Source organism: Protopterus annectens, chromosome 1.part1 (genome assembly GCF_019279795.1).
Source record: "Protopterus annectens isolate FY-2018-M chromosome 1.part1, PAN1.0, whole genome shotgun sequence".
Taxonomy (NCBI): domain Eukaryota; kingdom Metazoa; phylum Chordata; order Ceratodontiformes; family Protopteridae; genus Protopterus; species Protopterus annectens.
In genome coordinates, this window is record NC_056726.1 from 698,438,870 (window position 1) to 698,459,005 (window position 20,136).

At 37.2% G+C, this 20,136-nt stretch overlaps 1 protein-coding gene across 1 annotated transcript in view; it reads right to left on the bottom strand.

The window, feature by feature from the left end:
- PARP8 (poly(ADP-ribose) polymerase family member 8) overlaps positions 1 to 20,136 on the bottom strand; it is a 1,481,732-nt gene that overhangs the window by 395,090 nt on the left and 1,066,506 nt on the right. The window contains exon 19 of the mRNA XM_044077685.1: positions 20,084 to 20,132. Within this exon, the coding sequence (XP_043933620.1) occupies positions 20,084 to 20,132 (49 nt within the window). The remainder of the gene's footprint in view (positions 1 to 20,083; positions 20,133 to 20,136) is intronic.

Sequence of the window (20,136 nt, forward strand, 5' to 3'; positions counted from 1 at the left end):
CTGGCTTACGTCATCCAAGAAATTTATTTTCCTGTGCCACTGTTGAGCAGAGACACAGAAGTGATCCCTGGGGTGTATTTCCTATTTCCCATCCACTCATCAAGATTTATTTTGAAGAGTGCTAATGGGTAGCCTGTTCCAGAGTATGGGAAGTCCCTGGGACAGGAATCTATCCCTCCAGCATGTCCTGTTTATTGTGGTGACAAGGTTTAGGTCCCTAGAGCATGTAGCTCAGATGGATTGGGATTTCTTTAGGTGTAGCATGTCCAACAGCTCTGGGTTTGACATAGCTTTATATGTTAGGCAGAGATCACCTCGGAGTAGGCGATATGCTACAGGGTAAAGCTGGTGTTTTTTGAGAAGATCAGTGTAGGGCATTTGCTTGAGGCTAGTAATCCTCTTTGTGAGGTACTTCTTTGGCCTTTCCAGCTGCTGCAGATGTCTTGTGAGGTACATTCCAAAAGGGGAACAATGACCTCTTTTTTCCTGGATGAGAACCCTTTTATGATGAGGTGTGCCACGTAGAAGGACTTCCTGACTACTGTGGTGGTGTGACTATCAAAGGAGAGACTACTGTCCACCTGAGTCCCAAGGTCTCTTATCACACATTTGATGTTAAGTAGATTGCTGCCTATGTGTTAGTTCATGGGTACAGAGTTTTTACCAAAGGGGATGACACTGCACTTTTTGGCATTGAGCTTGAGGCCATGGCTCTGACACCAGGCATCTGTCTCAGCGAGGCCCTTCTGTAGCATGCCAACATCATTTGAGGACTTGACTATGGCTCCTAGTTTGCAGTCATCTGCGAACTTCGTTAGCCAGAGGCCTTTTGTGTTAGCCTGTACTTCAGAGAAGTAGATACCAAAAAGGAGAGGTCCCAGGATGGAACCCTGTGGTACTCCACTTGTCACTGCTTTGAGGTCAGATTTGGAGTCTGCAACTTTTACAGTGTGGGTTCTGTTAGTGAGCCAGTTGGCAACCCATCTTGTGACATAGGGATTTATACCTAGTTTAGTGAGTTTAGCTATAATTCCAGAATGGGGGATGGTGTTGAAAGCTTTGGCGAGGTCAAGATAGGCTGTGGGAACCACCTTACCCTCCTCTGTGGCTTTGGTGACTGCCTCAAAGAAGTCAATCAGGTGCAGGAGGCATGATCTGCATTTCACAAACCCGAACTGGGTGGGATCCAGAGTTTGGAGGTTACCAATGTCTTTGTTTATGAGTTCCATGATGATACGTTCCATGGCCTTGCAGACCAGGCTCGTAAGACTAATAGGTCGATAGTTCCTGGGATCAGTGGGGAAAACATTAAACACGAAAGATAATGCTTAGATTGTGCCTTAAGGGCACTTAATAAAGATGTGAGTTGGGGAAGCCCTAGACACCAGGGATAAATCTTAAAGAGTGTGCCATAAGGGCACTTACAAAAAAAAAAAAGAAAAGAAAGACGATGTGGCTCATAGGGGTCCCACTAGACATCAGGAATGCGCTGCAAACGTGTACCTTAAAGGTACTAAAAAGGATTTAAACCCTGCACCCCTCCAACAGAGGACATGTCCTCTGCACCACCACGAGATGCCAGGGATAGCATGAAATCATATCAAAAACTGAAAAAAGTACAAAAAAAGGGGGAAAAAGGCTTCAAACACACCCTTATCACAGGAAAGAACAGTACCAACATACTACACCAACTGATAAATTAGTGTATGGAGGTATCATACAGTGGGGATCACATGCATTATACAAGGCAAGCAGCAGTACATGACTCATGAGGAAGAGGTACAGGGGGGGGGTATATGCGCATACCTCTTAACCTTGTAGCACAAGAAAGCTAGATAAAGCCAAAAATAATGGTGGGACAAAGGCATACTGTCAGGGCCATACTGTAATCATTCCTTCTATAAACTCAGAATATCACTTGTATAACAGCTTTTGCACTAACAGCCATTTACTGAAGGGTATTAAGTGTGAAACTCTGTCTGTCATTAATGTCTGATTGTAATCATCTGTGATTTACAAGGGAAAGAAAAAAGGAAACATTGGGGACATTCTGACAATACAGGGACCAGTATGGGATATGTGGTGAGAATGTCCATGTGTGTGTGCGTGTGTGTGTGTGTGTGTGTGTGTGTGTGTGCGTGTGTATGTGTGTGTGAGTGAATGAGGGGAGTGCCTGTGCCAGTGTGATGCATAGGCCTTCAGTGTTAACCACCAAAGGAAAGTGCTGATCTACATTTGCAGTAGTTAACGTCAATTTAGAAAAACGCAAATTAACCAATAATGAGGTATTTCCTTATTGTGGTTAATATGTCTGTAAATTGCAATATAATTCAGTTCATGTGCTTGTTTCTGAATCCTGGGGAGAGTTACTGAACCACTTCTTATAAAGATCACTTTCAGTGATAGGTATGCCATGCCTTATAATTCTAATAAGAAAATAGGCAAGGATGATACCAACCAACCAGTGACCTGAGGATGAATGGCTAAGAGAACATCGGCCACTGGTTAAAAAAAACTGAGACTAGTGTTATCTCAAATAGCAGTAATTACGAAATCCATTTCTTCTTTCCTTGGATTTAATAAACCCAGAGATCCTGATGGACTACATGGGAGTTTTTAAAAGCTGTACAATGAAAGATATTTTCAACTCCTTTTGTCAACCAATTAGAAAACATATGATAAGTCTAAAATTATGGAGAAGGTAAGTGAAGCCTTTGCCACATTCTATTTTTTTTTTTACAAATGATGGGAAAGACCTGCATGAAATATTATCAGCCTATATCTCTTATTAGCTGTGATTAAAAAGTGCTAGTGAAATTGCTGCTTACTAGGCTTTTACCTTTTATGCTGCATTTATTTATTTCAGGCCAGCTATACGCTTTGCTAATTGTACATAACCCTGCAATCATCTATGGTTTCTTGTCAATATGACATAACTAAGTTGGTGTTAACTTCAGACACAGGGGATATCTCAGTGGACTTCAGAAAACCTTCTCACACTTTAGAGTAGAATTTGATGTAAAGCTCCCTCAGCAATCCTTATCTTCAGTTTCATTCAGTGGAGTTTTACCTTAAATATATAAGCTGGGATGTCAACAGAATCTACAATTTTAAGGTCTTTTCAAAATAAGTAAGGCATAGATGGTCTGTGACAATATGCCACAGTTTGAGAAATGTAGTTATATAACGTTACTGGAAGCAAAGCTCTCACACAAAGCCACTCCCAATAATAAAGCTGTCAGCACCACACAACACCACACTAAGCCAATCTCAAATATCACAGACCAAACACATAGACCTACACATGCTAAGGCTCTTAGATGTAGCTTACCTAAACCACAGAAGGCTCCAAAATGTATCTCAAGAAACAAACACTCTCAACAGTCTTACAAACACAAATCATAGGCAGTACGCAACAAGAAAAATGCATCTGTGAATCACAAAGACTCAGTCCAGAAGCCCGTAAGGCAAACCACTACACAAACCAATATCTTTGCCGCAGGTAACTCCATAGTGAAACACCCATATGCACCACTCATCTGAATGGCTAAAGACAGGGTCAAAATCAGTTGACTAGAAAGTGTCAGGATTCACCATATCATCATGTACTCATGTGTCTGAACTACAACTCCACATAGAAAACAGTAATTGCACATGTGAGTGCAATTGATCTGAGACTTACCTCCCTGGACTATGTGATGACAGATGGGTTCCTATCAGCATTTTGAATGTTGAAAATGCAAAATTTAATTTAATCCAACTGAAATGTTCGAAATCTCAGAAGAGCAAACTAATGAAACATTGACTTCTTTCCAAGGGAAAGAAATCAGTGGGCTGTTATCGGAGTTTGCTATTTCCTCCACTGTGGTGCGTTCTCGGAGTTGGTATATTTAAGTAGGGGGTGGGGGGCACAGTCCCCCACGTTGGGGGGTGTGGGTGGCAAGGCCTCCCACTTCTGTCAGTGTTTAAAGTATTGAAAAAAATTTTTTTTTGCACAGAACACCGATTTTTTTCCATGGGAAAGAAATCAATGTTCCGTGAGTTCGCTCGTCTGAGATTTTGAACATTTCAGTTCGATTAAATTGCATTCGGCATTTTCAGCATTTGATATACTGATATAGACCCTGACAGACATGATGGCATTCTCAGAATATGTGTCTGAAGCTGGTATGAACTTTTCCTTGAACAGTATTCCACCATCACCAAGAATGATGTCACAATGTAAAAAGATGACTCACTTCAACAATTGGCTATATGTATGTATGTGTGTGTGTGTGTATATATATATATATATATATAGATATATATGTATATATATATATATATATATATATATATATATATATATATATATATATATATATATATATATGCATATATATATATATATGTATATATATATATATATATATATATATATATATATATATATATATGTATATATATATACATATATACATAAATATATATCTCGGCTTGGGAGCAGATGGCAGACAGCTCAAACTGCTTTGCCATGGGTGGCCTGCATCTCTTCCCCCAAGGTTTTTGTAAATTGACTAAAATCCTATCCAGCCCCATTGTGCCTTTTTAGGCAATGTCAGTCTTCTAGAATTCCCAACATAAGTAAAGAGATTCAGGACAACATTAAAATATTGCTGTTCATTGATAGGAGCCTTAACAAAAAAACTCTACACCCTACAAGCAATTCTTACCTGCACAATTTAGACACGTGTCACAGAGACCAGATTCAAGACCAGTGAAAACACATCATCAGAATAAGGCCTCAAAGACTATTACTCATACAGGCCTGCAGCAACAGAAGTTGCCACTAAAGTTGGCAGTATCTGTATATTCCTAAAAGAAAAAAAATCTCATTTCGAGAATCATTAGATAAGATAATAACCTGGAATTCCTCCGCATCCAACTTACTAAACACAAAACCTTTACCACTGTCTCACTGACAGAACCCACCTAGTCAAAATAGGGAAACCCACCTCAAGCAGTCGACCTGAAATGAGCAGTGTACCCCAGAGATCAGTCTTGGGGCCTTTGTTGTTTGGAATATACTTTTCTGAGGAGAAGGCCAAAAATAGTGGGCTATGGCTGACCAAGTTTGCAGATCACTGCAAGCTTGGTGCTGTCATCATTTCCTCTAGTGATGTGGATATCTTCCAACAGGGTCTCACCCAAGCAATTGACTGGTGCCAGAAACATAGCCTCAAACTGAATGTCAAAAAATGCATCATCATCCCCTTAGTGACGTCCCCACAAATTATCACATCAATAACAAGGTCTTAAGCAAGCAATCAGTCATGAGGGAATTGGGCACCCAGGTTGATAGCAAACTGACTTTTGACCACCATATTTCCACCACTGTACGGAAAGCCATTTACATGGCTCAACTCATTAGTAAGGGTATCTCTTCCAGGGACAAGGTGGTCATGACATCCCTGTATTCATCCCTTGTAAGATCCACTATTGAATACAATGCCCCTTTTGGCATATACCTCACAAAGCACATGCAGCAGCTGGTGAGACCACAGAGATTCCTCACCAGGAGAATCCAGGGCCTCAAACATCTACCCTACACAGCTAGGCTAATGACCCTGTCCCTCTGCTCATGTCTCCTACAGACTCCTCAGAGATGACTTCTGTCTGGCATACAAAGCAATCTCAGACCTCACCTCGATGGGACTGCTGCATATACGCAAGTCAGGCTCCACTCGAGTAACCTACACGTGTGACCTTAACCTTGGCTGTAACAATAATAGGACTGTTTTTGGAACAGATTTGTGTCCCAGAGACTCCCCCTTCTGCACAATAGACTCCCACTCCACATCAAGCAGAATACCTCATTAATCCTTTTTATGCCCAGCCTGGATAACTGAATGGGGAAAAGAAAATACACCACTGGGATTCCACCTGTGTGCCTGCTAGACAGGGGTATCGGATGCTGAGTTGTCGGAAAATGGGCTAAATTCTTGGCTAGGCTTGTAAGGGCCTCAGGGCCAATAGCCTAGTAACTTTCTATGATCCTATGATCACATCATAGTTAAACACAGGATCCCTCTATGTCCTCTGTGGTCCATACCACCTATCTGAACAGTATGGAATACCTATATATCAAGCCAAACACAATTTTCCTAGGAGACCAGATAACAGAAAATTCACATCTGGTTTAGAAACCAAAGACCCTCATGGATAGGGGAAATATGTAAGTACCCAGCATATACTTTTGTGGTCCATCTTTGGAGATTAATATTGCAAAATATAAGGGCTAATGATTACCATGGAAATTCAAGGCTAAGGTTCATAAGATGTTCACAGAGCAATAGCCCAGAGAATACCTATGAACCTATGATGTTGCTCACTTCTCTGTTCATATCTGCTCTCATTTCATATGTTCATATGTTCACAGTTTAGTACTAGGCTATCGGTCCTTGTGAGCTTAGTCAAAATTTCTCAGCCTGTATGTTTACTCCTTCATGGACTGATTAATACTACACAAAGTGATAATAATGAGGATGATATCATAGGTATTTGTAAGGCTCCAAGCATAATATATATCATTTAGTAGCTGCCTCTGTCCATTAGTAGCATAGGGGGCAGCCCTGAGGTAACTCTCCTATTTCTCATCCATAGATCCAGGTTACACTTGAATAAAGATAGGGACAAAACCTGTTTTTTTGTGGATAGGAAATGTGTTCTAGACCGCTTGTATAATCTGCAAGATATACCCATCTCCCCACACCATTTTGATGATTTTGCAGAGGAGGTGTAGATCCCTTAACTGAGTATTTCTAGTGTATTTTGATTTGCTGATGTGCTGTAGGTTTACCAGGGTTGGGTCAGAAAATGTGTTGTAAGTAGGACACAGGTTACCTCTTAGCACTTTATAAGAGACTGAGTATAGTGATAGGCTTTTGAGAAGATCTATGTATGGTAAATTGTTTAAGCCAACTATCCTTTTTAAAAAGTACCTCTGTTGGCATTACAGCTATTACATAAATCTGGACAGATGCATGCAAAAGGGGGGCCATTATACTCAGTGATTGTCCTTATGAAGGCTAAACGGGTAGATAATGGTGTTTCTGGACCTAGAAACAATTCCCTTGTTAATAAGCTGTGCAGTTTAGAAGGCCTTCTTCACCACAGTGTACACATGCTGGTTGAGTGTTAGGTTGCTGTTCACATGAGTTCCCAAATGCTAAACTGTTGGGACAACTGTTAAGGGTGTATTTTCAATGTGGGTGTTCCTGGATGTACTGACTTACCAAAGGATATGGTAATGCATTTTTTTGGCATTTAGCTTTAGTTCACGATTCTGTCATGCGACAGTCCTCCCAGCAGGATAATTAGGTCTTCTGGGGATACTATACCAGAATCCAACTTACAGTCATCCACAAACTTAGTCGGCCAGAGTTCTTTAATACTGGCTATAACTTCAGTGAAGTAGATGTCTAGCAGGAGTGTCACACACCATGCCCTGGAGGACTCCACTGGTGGCTGGTCCTTTTGTGGAGGTAGCTTCATATATTTCAGTCTCTTGCTTTCCACATGTGAACGACTTGGTGATATGGTCTGTAATGTAGGGTTTTATTCCTAGTTTGCTTAACTTTTTTACTATGCTGGACTGTGGGACTGTCATATGTCTGGCCAGGTTGAGTTAGATGGTGTGCACTGTTTTACCTTTATCTATTGCCTTAGTAACTGTTTCAAAGAAGTCTACTAGGTTGAGTAAGCATGACCTGCCTTTGATGAATCTGAACTGAGATTCCAGTCTTCAGAGGTTCCCATATCCTTACTGATTAACTCTATGCTAATCCTTTCCATTGATTTACATACGAGGCTGGTCAGACTTATGGGTTCTGTAATTACCCACATCAATGAAGGGTCTTCCTTTGTACAGTGGAATGATGTTGCTGTTCTCTACTAACTTGGCACAAAGCCTGTATAAAGGTTGAGGTTGAACAGTGTTGTCAGTAGGATACTTGGTTTGCATTGCCTAAAAAAGGCACTATAGCAGTGGAGAAGGTCTTTGCCAACAAATGTTAGGGGCTTAGCTAAATCATGTTTCATGCTATTCAGGAGCCATCCATGGATACTGTCACAGACTATCAGTGCAGTATGTTTAGCTTTAGAAAGTGCTTTTAGGACACAGTCATGTCTGATAGCTGGAGGGGGTGTCAGTTTCAGATATTTCTTGTGGGACAGACTGAGGGGAGAGTTGTAAAGTTTGAGCTTAATTTATCATCTAGTAGGCTGACTGCAGCTTCAGCATCAGTGAAGGCAGCATCATTCACAATCAGCTCAGAGCATTGCTGAATTCTGCTCTTGAGATTTCAAACATAACTAAAACTGGCCTTGTGATTATCTTTAGCTTGTATGATTTTGGTGGCTGTAACTAGGCACCTGAGTTGTTAGCTTAATTCAATGACGAGAGCTTTATTATTTTGGGAATTAGTCTTCTTACTTTTGCCAGTATTTTCTTCTTTTTATTGCATAATTTGTTGAAGTTATAGTTCCATAACAGGCACTTGTTTTGGGGGTTTGCTCTGAACTTGTTTCTTCAGGGGGCAGATGTTTCTGTGCAGTTGTTTACATGTCAGTATAGTACTACGGTGTACAATTTTACATGAACAGCAACATTTTTAGGGTTTGGAGGGGATGTGAGGTTTGTCAAAGTATTGCTTAAGAGTAGATAGCTTGTCTTAGAAATGTTTACAACTGTACCATGGGTGGGGGGAAGCTCTCGTTTCAAAATGTGATGGCTTCATGTTCAGACCTAACAAGGGATGATGATACACAAGAAATGGTGCAAGATGCACCCATATTGGTCTACAATGTTGTTCCTCTAGTGAGTAGTCTGACTAAAACTGTTCCAGAGCATTTATACCGACAAAGTCCAGGAATCTGTGTGCTTGTGCATTAGTGGTGGCATACCTTACCTAGTCTATAGATGGGTAGTTAAAATCACAAAAAGATAATACTGGGAAGATAATACTGGGATTAATACTTAAAAGACTCAGACTCTTCTACATATGTGTTGTGGCTTTCTTGAGTCATAGATGGGGTTCCACAGAGATTCAAGATTCAAAGAAACTTTATTTTTTTTTAGGAAAGACAAGTGCTATCTAAATGAAATCTTGAGTGTCATCTGTTTTACAGGAAAAAACAAACAAACACAAAAGGACAGACATGATAGGTATTAAAGAATAAACAATAACTATAGTACAAAAGTAAGTATCTAGGTAGCTGATGCACATGCTTGTGCACTATTTATATACACTGGACAACACTGACTTCTAGATGATTAACACATGAGAAGAAGGGTACACTGTACACAGAGGTGAGATTGGGTGATATTGCACATAAGGAAGTGACTGGAATTGCATTTGAATGAGAATATATTAATTTTAGTCTGCAATAATTAAATAGAATTACTGTATGGAAAAGAAAAAGAATGAGAGCAGAACAATCATTTATAGTCTGATACATCCAGATTTACGTCTGCATTAATGACTCTTATTGCAGTTATCTATTGGTTATAGCTAGCTAATATGTGGTAAAGGAGGACCTGATAGTGATTTGGACATGAAGAAGCTCTAGTGCATTAAACTGCTTTACTACTTTTGGTGTGAGTCTTTCATGGTTGAAGATTGAGACTCCTCCACCTTTTTCGCCTCTCTGCAATGCCTGGACAAAATGTGTAAAAGGCACTATAGCCCAGCACTCTACCACTTTAATTAACGTCTAAGACACTATAGAAATGTATACATCTGCCAGCGTGTGGAGAGCTTGTAAGGAGTGGAGTTTCTTGTTTTGGCTCCTAGCATTGATCAGCAACACCTTAGTATTTTATTTTGTGCATTTGGAATGTTAGTAGGTTACTTGGCTTGCATTGCATAAAAACAGGTAGTATAGGAGTGGAGAAGGTGTTTTCCAATAGAAAAAACCTACAAGGGGAAAGTGCGGGCCATCCCTGTAAAAGCAGTGAGGCTTGTTGAACATATCCTCCCAGGACAAATACTGGACCCCCTTGGAATGATACCAAAACTAAGCCAATTATTAAAGTCAATTATTTTGTGCTTACACTGTGGCATCACTCTTGGATAAAGCAGAAAGTTGTTCAATTTTAGGTTCAGACCAGCTTGGGACACATAATTTGAAAGCTCTGTCACATCTCTCTTCATACAATCCAATGAGGTATGTCTCAAGACACTGCCATACCTGTACCTGTTATTCAAAGACTTGAATGCATGAACAATCTGGAGGATTATGGCAACAGAAAAGCAAGCAACCATCACATTTTCCTTGCTCAGCCTGGTAAAATGTACATCTTTATGCCTTACAATAGAGTCACCAATGACTAGGATATTTGGGTTGGGTAGATGCCTGCCTTATGGTCTCAGCATCTGTGACTTTGGTGCTCCTTGGCATATGAGTGGTAGTGGGTTGTGTAGGTCTAGAGTGTTGCTGAAGGTACTTTATACCTGTGTTATGTCTTGGAGATCTTTGAGGTTTAGGCAAGTTCATTTTAAAAACCTGAGCATGAGGGATTATGTGTGGGTTATGTTGGATGTAGTACGTTGTTGATAAGCCTAATGTCAGTGTTATGACTGCATGACATTTTTGTCTCCAATGACATTAAATAGATACATCTCACACACTGCACTGTGTTGCATAATAGGTGATTGTCAGTCAGCATGAGACAATTTCCTACATTGCCTCAATCAGGCTGGCTAAAGAAATGAAGTATTTGAAGCAGCATGTCACCCTATCTTTCATCAGTGCCTTTCAACTGCAGAGTAGCTAACTCTGAATTTCAGTGATTCTCCATTAAACTGCATAAATGATAACATATACTCAGATAAGCTCATAGTGTGTACTTCAAGATGTCTTCTTTTTAGTGCTGGCTGTTTTGGAGTTACTTTTCATCATCATTTGAAGTCTGATGTAAACATGAGAATATTTATTTGGAAAACTAATCAAATTCTTGCTCTGCTGTACAGAAGAAAGCAGTTAATGACTGATGGAGTTAGAGTTTCCTTTCCTAGTCTCTGTTGAGCCTATTGTGTTCTTACTAATTTGTTTACATTTCTTCCTAACGTTCACTCTTCCCACCTTTCATTTTAACAAGCTTTTATCAGAAAAAACAAAGCTGCTGCTGAATATACTTTTGGAGCTCAATGATTTGATTTTTTTTATTTTTAAATCTTTGCGCTGGCTTGAATTCCACCAACAACTGAGACATGCTCATTTGAAGACCAGTTCACTCCATTTTATTCCATCATAAATTTCCCTCCGTCAGCTATCTGGCTGAGTGGCATATCATATCTCATTATCTCCAGTATACCACTTTACTCATTTATAATGGTCAGCATCCCCGAACCAGTTTGGTGATGCCATGTTTACAGCTCGAGTCTGCAAACTCCGGAATCATCTTCTCTGCACTCTGCATACATTCTTCTGAATATCCCTTTCCAGAAAACAATTTCTACTCACTTTTTTCTTTTTCAACTGGATCTACAAATGTTGCCTAGATGATCCTCTTTTGCTAGCTAGAATTTCATTTTGCCTTTCCTTACCACTGTCATAATTCTACTGGTGTATTTGTTGTATGTTTTTCTGTGCTCTCTCTTTTATAACATATCTTTTCACTCTGAATGTTTATTACACCGACATCATTACTTTGTAGCAAGATGTTCAGCTCTGTTCTTATCTGGAATAATGTGCTTACCTTGTTTCAGTTATATCGTTACCTGTATATTATTGTTATTTAATCTAGAAACTGTTTGCAATTTGTATATCTGTGGAGCTTTCTTCCTGGGCTGCCAATGAAAATGAATTATGACCAATAAGAATTTAACAGACAACACATAAAAAATAAAAATAATAAATAAATAAATAAATGTTATGCTGTATTATTATCAGCTTCAGTTTAGGGATTGGTGAGTTGTCATACTGTTCTACACAACAAGATGAGATCTCAGCCTGAATACTGCAAGTATTTCTGCAAGCCATAAAGACAGAGATACGAATATGGCATTGAGGTTCACAGAAAGGTTATTTTATTCAGTGATCATTAGCAGGATGGAAGGATGAAAATATGCACAAAAGGAAATATTTATTCACTTTCCAGGAGAGCTGACGATGTGTTTTGGGTGCATAATGTAACATTGGAACCATGACAGCATATGAAACTGAAGAGGAAAATAGAAAAGAGATCAAGATATCCTGTAAAAATGAAGAAGAAAACAGATAAGGTCTGATGATTTATAAAACTAAACAGGAAAGTATAGTGAATGGTGCAATAATCAGACCAAAAGTACACACTTCAGCCTGCATGCATACCTTTCAAGCTCTTAGGGCAAGAATTCTGGACAAAACTACAAATAATTGGGGGACAAAGGCCTAAAATCAGGGACAGATTTTAAATATTCTTCTAACAAACTTTTCTAAAGGATATAGAGACTGAAATGCAAATGTCTGCCATTATAAAGTAACTGCAGTCCTCAATGCTTTGCCATGAAGCCATACATTTTATGAGGAACAGACCAAAAATATATATACAAATGAGGCAAAAGTCTGCATATTCTGCAAGAATCTAAACAGTTGAAAGGTATGACTCGCATTCATACCTCTGATGCGACATTAAGCTGAAGGCCCATCTACTTTAGTTGGTTGTAGCGCAGGTGGATGTAAAAGATTCCACAGCACCTATCAGAAAGAGCAGGGGCTCTTTATTTATATACAAAAAAACCCTCTTACTTACAAAATATGTACAAATATTTACAAATGTGCACATATATAGATATACAAATCTATTTACACATATTCATAATTTCCTTTAAAATCATACTCAATTTTCATTCCTATTACCCCCCACTCCTTTTTCCATAACCACCATTTAACGTTAAACATAACTGAATTCATTCTTTCATTTCATATGACCCCTATAACATAAAATAACTTTTTGTCTATTCTTTTAACATATTCTTACTTCTATTTTTATAATATCCATATTTAATCATATACATGTTTATTTTATCAACTTTTTATATCTTCAAAAAAGTCTTCTTTACAAAGCTTTCTCCCATGACTTTTTACTATTTTACATTTCAAAAACACATTTTCCATAGCTTCTTCTTCTTGAAAATAAAAACATATTCTATCACACTTCTTTTTATATGGCATATTTCCTTTTAATGGCAGTTCATCTATATGCCAGCCTCCACAAAAAATCCCAACATTCTACGTTCTGATTACACAATTTGCTTCTTATTTTTATAGCTTTCATTTTTTTCATCTGTTAGATTTTCCCACGGTTTTACGTAGTAATGTTTGATCACTATATTCTTACACCCTACTTTTCTATCTTTTTCTATATCATCAAGTTTTATTTTCAACAAACATCTTTTTTAGTAATATTTTATTTCTTCATTTATACACTAATTGTCTTTTTTATTCTTTTTTTCCATACCCCAAAATTTATCAGGTTATATTTGTACAACTTTACTACTAATCTTTCATCTTTTTTCATTTGTCCACTTTAACATTTTGTACAAATTTAATGAAGCAGCATATACCACTGGGTTATTAACCCTAAACCTCCTTCTTCTTTATTTACATAAGAAACTCCATTTTTATTGGGTTATGGAAAGATCATATTGCTTTGAGAATATTTTATAAAAATTGGTCTGAATGGTGAGGATATTTAAAGAAAAATATAAAAAAATGTTTTTACAACAGTAATATGATGTCAGAAAAGTTTTGTACTTTAGCTCATTTAAAGAAATCTCCTTTTCCAAGTCTTTTCCTCCTTTTATGTTAACTTTTTTTACTTTCCATTTTTTTCCACTACCTTCTTTTTACTTTAAGCATTTTTTATATATTGTACTAGACTAGTCATAATCTTTCACTGTGTTCTTTCTATTTTTTCTTTTACTTTTTTATTTTTCATATTATCTGCAATAATTCCTCTTCAGATATTGTTGGCAACATAAATACACTTGCTTAGTATGTCATTTTCCCCATCAGTACTAGATTAATCAAATAAGCCTTTTTTTCTGAATGATAGCTTACATGTTCTCCAGAAAGAGAGGTTTGTTTTATTTCTTCTGTTGTTTTTTTTCCATTGAATTCTACTAACAACTTTTTTCCCAAATAGTATACCTAATACAGAAATTTCATTCATTGTAAAATATATACCCCCAATCTTTACTACATAACCTAAACCTTTACTTTTCTCTATTTTTAATGCCATCCATATCACCTCTAGACACAAATGTCTGCAAATTATGACTTATCCTTCAGGTGTTATATACCCTAAACCTCCTTTTTTGTAATTTACTTCACATACTATCACATTTGTAACTAATGCAAGGAGTATACAACTCACTGAACATCCCTGTCTTACCCCACTTTTCATAAATACCTCTTGGCTTAACTTCCAATTTGCTCATTTAAAGAAATCTCCTTTTCCAACTCTTTTTCTCCTTTTATGTTAACTTTTTTTTACTTTCCATGTTTTTTCACTACCTTCTTTTTAATTTAAGCCTTTTTTACATATTGTACTAGACTAGTCATAATCTTTCACCATGTTCTTTCTATTTCTTCTTTTACTTTTTTATTTTTCATATTATGCTAACATCTTCCTTTACTAATCTACTTCAGTAACTCTATACTTCTCTTTTTTCTTGTAAAAATATATTTGCTTATATAACAATTATTGTATTTTTTCCTTGATATCTTTCATATAATTCTTTTTCTTTTTCAAAGTACTTTCTATCATCATGTTCTAAATCTTCCAATGCATCATTACACGTTCTTTTATATTTTTCTTTCTCAACTTTTCTGACATCATATTACCGCTGTAAAAACATTTTTTTTATATTTTCCTTAAGTATCCTCCACCATTTAAACCAATTTTTATAAAATATTCTCAAAATAATATGATCTTTCCATAAAATGTATTACCAATCTATTTCCTTCTTCATTCCATTAATATGATCTTTCCATAACTGCATTACCAATCTATTTCCTTCTTCAGTCCATGCTCTCTCATTCATCCTTTTTATTCCTTTGCCTACTTTTATATATTCCTTGTTTTCCTTTATCTCTAGCCATATTGCAAGATTATCCGAAAATCATGTTTTATGTACCGCTCCTTCATCAATAACTAAGCCTTCTGATACTATAAAAAATCTATTTCAGTTCTATATATACCCCTTTTGTAATTCCATGCATTTTTGTCTATTATAACTTCTAACATTTTCTTATATCATTTATTTTCTTTTTACGCTTGCCTCTTAAATCACAATTAAAGTCTCCTGTTATTATAATATTCATATTTATCCCTGCATAGTCTAAATTCTGATGAAATAAGCTTTCCTTTCTTTACAATTAGCATAAGTGTATAATATGTATATTTCTACAGAATACAGTTATTCCATAACATTTCTCATTCCCCAAATTCCAGATTCTTTCCTCACCACAAGTTCTCTGTTTGTAATATTTCTTCATTTGTTATAAATATTCTTGTTTTTAATATAATTGCATTTACATCACACGTATCACACCACACCACAATTTCTGTTCTTCCTAGCATATTCTTAATACTATTCACATTTACAGAAAGCTCTCTAAAATTAAATTTTTCCTTTTCCTTAGATTAATGGTTTCATAAGGTCATAGGTAATTGCTATGGTAGGTTTCTTAGCAGGCCATTTTAAACCTAGTCAATTTCCCTCCCAAAGCTGATCCATAATTGTCCAATTTTGTTACAGTTCAATTCACATTTTTTTGCATCATGTCCAACTTCCCCACAAATATAACATTTTCTTTTGTCGCAGTTACTTATCAAAGGTCCTTCTTTTCACACACAAAAAAAGACACCCCTATTCCCTTCCACTTTCATCATTCTTGGTATATGTATAATTTTTTCTCGTTCTATTTTTAATGCAATATTACAATCCCAGCCACCAGTTCATAAACCCCTTTTGTCATAAACTTTTGCAATGTCCAGTACTTCATTACATAAAGTTTTCAAATGTCCCTTCAAAGTCTCTCTTTCTACCTCTGTTTGGAACTGTACATGAATTTTCTTTTTTGTTCCCTTGTTAAATGCTTTTATCACATAAAGATTCCATGGGTTACAGTCTTTCTTTTTTCATATTCTCCAAGAAAATTTTCCATTGAAAAACAGTCTCAAATATATAATGTCACAAAATGTCTCTTTGCCAGTAAGAATAAATGGTCTTACCTCGTGTTTTTTACACCCAAATGAGCTATTAACCTATTCCACACTTCATACTTGTTAATTTCCTTTGTCTTTTTTACTTTGAACTTCTGTATTTCATTTCCTTCTGCTACTCCACTTGTGCCTTCTTTTACTTTGTTTTCCATCTCAACACTAATCTTCAGAATTGCCTCTGCATCCTTCTTTTGTATTTCCTCCCCAGGAAACATTTCCTTCATTTTCTGTCTCACTCTGCACTATTTTTTTAAGTAAATCATCCTGCAACTGGAGAGTTGTAATTATACATCCATCATTTGCTAACTCATTTCCATCAAACATATTTCTTTGAAATATTTTCTCAGAATCCTGGACACTTTCTCTGGTCTCAATATTTGCTTTCTCATCCATTTCCTTCACCACTCATCTCCCTCTCTCTCCATCTGGCACCCTGCTTCTCAGGGCTGTCTCTGCACCTGGAACAGAAACAGAAAGTGCATCGCCAAAATGGGTTTCACTCGCAACAATAATGAGTAGGTGAAGTTCCCTGCTGCCCTGGCCAAACTTCCTATAATAGTATAAATACCACCTTGGGTCTCCACTGAAAAGAGTCTACTAGCCTAGTGGCTCCAACCCAGTCAACAAAGAATAAACAAATAAATATGTACCTCATTATGAGTAACATTTCTAATTTTGACTCTTAAAGAATACATGTTGCTTGCAGTCCCACACTGAACGAGTCTGTTCCACATTCAGTACTAAGAATTTTTTTAACTCATATTAATGGTAAATACTGTTGAATCATATCAACCCATTAAAAGAATTTTTATAAGTATAAAGTAAAACATTTTAACTATCCTGTAAGCTTCTTAGCTGAAGTTGTAAGGAAGCTGTTATGTGTTCACATTCTGTCCATTTGTTCCACATTATAACTGGTAGTGTTCCACATTTTGAGATCCAAGATTGAGAGCTTTGCTTGGATGTGAGAAAGTCAGTCATTAAAGAAAGCTTGTTGAATAGGAGGAATGAGTATCCTGACTTTGTGCAACAATGCAAAACAGAGAAAATCAAAAAAATGGGGTGGAGTAAATGAATGAGGTTATGAGGTCAAGTGGGCTAACTTTGCCATTCACTCATGGCAGAAGAAACTGTAATGAGTTTAAAAATTGGTGAGGATAGAAGAGGAAACTAAAAAAACAAGAACTATAGGAACATTAGAAAACAGAAATCTCCATGTGAGATGTATCTCACTAAAGATATGAAACAATCAGAATGACTCCAAATGTTCCTAACAAAAAAGGTCATAAGTCTAAAGTCCTTGAGTGAACAAGAGAGACTTAAACCCTATCCATTTATTGTGACTTACAGGCTTTTGAGAGGAGATCTCTGTCTACAATGCCATAAGAATCCCAATTGTCCTGGACCTCCTGTTTCTTTGCAGATCCAGTATCTCTACCAATAATAGAACTACAGAGTTACCAAAAGATAAATAAAATTATGAAGGGTCAGGTTTATAAAACATCACCTCTGCAATCTCTGGAATAAACTTCCCCTGTTAAGCAGTGAAACCTCAATATTTTCCTTTAAACATGACCTACATGAATAGAAGGGAATCCACAAATTTACTCAGGGTTTGACTGGTATGACCCTCTTGTAGAAAGGATAAGCCACGGTGGTACAGCGGTAGTGTTGTTACCTCACAGCAAAAGGTTCTCCTGTTTGATTCTCGGCTGGAGTGCCTTCTGTGTGGAGTCTGCATGTCCTCCCTGCAGTTGAGTGGCCTCCAAAAGACATGCGTGAATGTGTGTGCCTTCACTGAAGGTTGGGCGTTGGGCTGGCAACTCGGCACCATAAAAATCTACTGCCAGTTATTAGCAGACCGGAGTTCCGCCGTGGCGACCCCTAAACAGGAATAGCCGAAAAGACAAACAAAAACCCTCTTGTAGAAAGGAAGTGCAGCCTGAAGGAGGGTTCTGACAAGACATGAGTGGTCATATGACTACATAGCCTTGGAATATATATGTCTCTATGATAAAATAGAAAAAAAAATATTCATTAGATATAATGTGGAATAGCAGAAGCACGTATAAATAGGGGAAGGAGTTTAATACAATCTAATGATAAGCTGACATGTAAAATTGTGCAGGTTATACCATGTTGAGGCCAAAAAGAGAAGGAAAGCTTAGTGACTTGCCTGAAAAATCCATTCAAAACAGACAGACAGGTGCTGGAAAACTAACATTGCGGTAAAAGTCTTGGAAAAGCTTTAAGTAGGTGCCATCACAGCCCTCTCTTCAATTATGAATACAGCAGTGACACCTCAAAGCCGGACATTAAGTGTAGACAAGACACATGATATATTGGAGGAATGTCATTCCATTGGAAGTATAATGGGACAAGAATATGTGTACTGACATTAACTCACTGCTGTGGTATAATCAAGGCATGTTCAATCAATTGGTCAGTCTTGAGCAAAGCCTTCAGGTGAGGGATTGGAGAACTAAGACACTCTTTAAAGAAGGAATAGAAATCAATGTATAGCAATTTAGAGAAAAAATAAGTAAAGATGAAACTGTATGCTTGATAACAGCCAATTTGCCTTATCAAGTGTAAGACATCATTTTTCTTGCTGAGGCATGGACTACAAAGCAACAGATTTTAACTGAACTTTGGAGCTGGATTATATTTGCCTCTGACTGAAAAAGCAGAGGAAGATTATACTTCAGTGCCGGAATCAGGACTTCTTTGCTAATGACAGGCTTTAGTGAGGAAAAATCTGGTAGCTTTATAAATGCTTTAAACATATTTGAGATTTTGTTCTATTCCTGAATCGAGTGCATGGCAAGAATAGGAATAGGGTTTAGGACTGTACCCACATTACTGAAATATTGAAAAATCTCAAATGTTTAGCCTGATAGTTTCATTGCTTCTAAGTCAGTTTCTGCTATCTCATGTCCACTTTCTGTACAACCAATGGGGCCTTTTGTTCTTTTCCACTCTTAAAAGAGTTAACTATTTACTGGCAAACCAGCATGAAAATAAACAAGATCTTTCTAGAAATTTGCATAAACAAATATACCTGACATCCCCATTCTTGTCATAAATACAATATTCTAGTAGTAAATGGTCTCCCAAGGATTTAGCATGAGTTCTGAGTTTGGGCAGAGAGAGGATAGTGGGGGAGTAAGAATTGTAGTACAACTTTCCAAATTGTCAATGATATAAACATCAACCTATACTTTCCCTGTACATCTCGTGCTGCCATTTACATTGTTATCACTACATCAAAATAAACACCAGCTTATACTATAATGCCAGCACTACAAGATCAGCTTGGAATACCAAAACAGGTAACTGCAAAAACAGGAGTGCAGGCAAGAGGGCTTGAGGCACGCACACAGTAGTATTTTCCAAAGTTTATTCTTCAGACTTTACTTCAAACAAACGATAAAAACAATAAAAAACAGTAACCATGGAAACTACTACTGTGTGCATGCCTCAAGCCCTCTTGCCTGCATTCCTGTTTTAGCACTATAAGATCAGTCATTTATACAGAACAAATCTTAAGAAGCTTTGTAGTGTGAGTTTTAAATAACATTTTCTCAGTTTGTGCATCACTTTCCAACATGAGAAATCAGCATGTTTGTGTTCATCGCAGAGCCAGCTGCAAGTAAACTTAGTATATTGTCAAATGACTCTTGCTTGGATAATGGGATACAGACTTCTGAATGCAAAACACATGGTCATGCCTTACTGAATCATAACAACAATATTTATGATTCCATATCTCTCTTAATAATAGCTTACAGACAGTTTTCAAACAATTAAGATTAAAACATGTCTTACCCTCTGTACTGGCAGCTTTACAATATGGGATCTGTTACTTGAAATGATCCTTA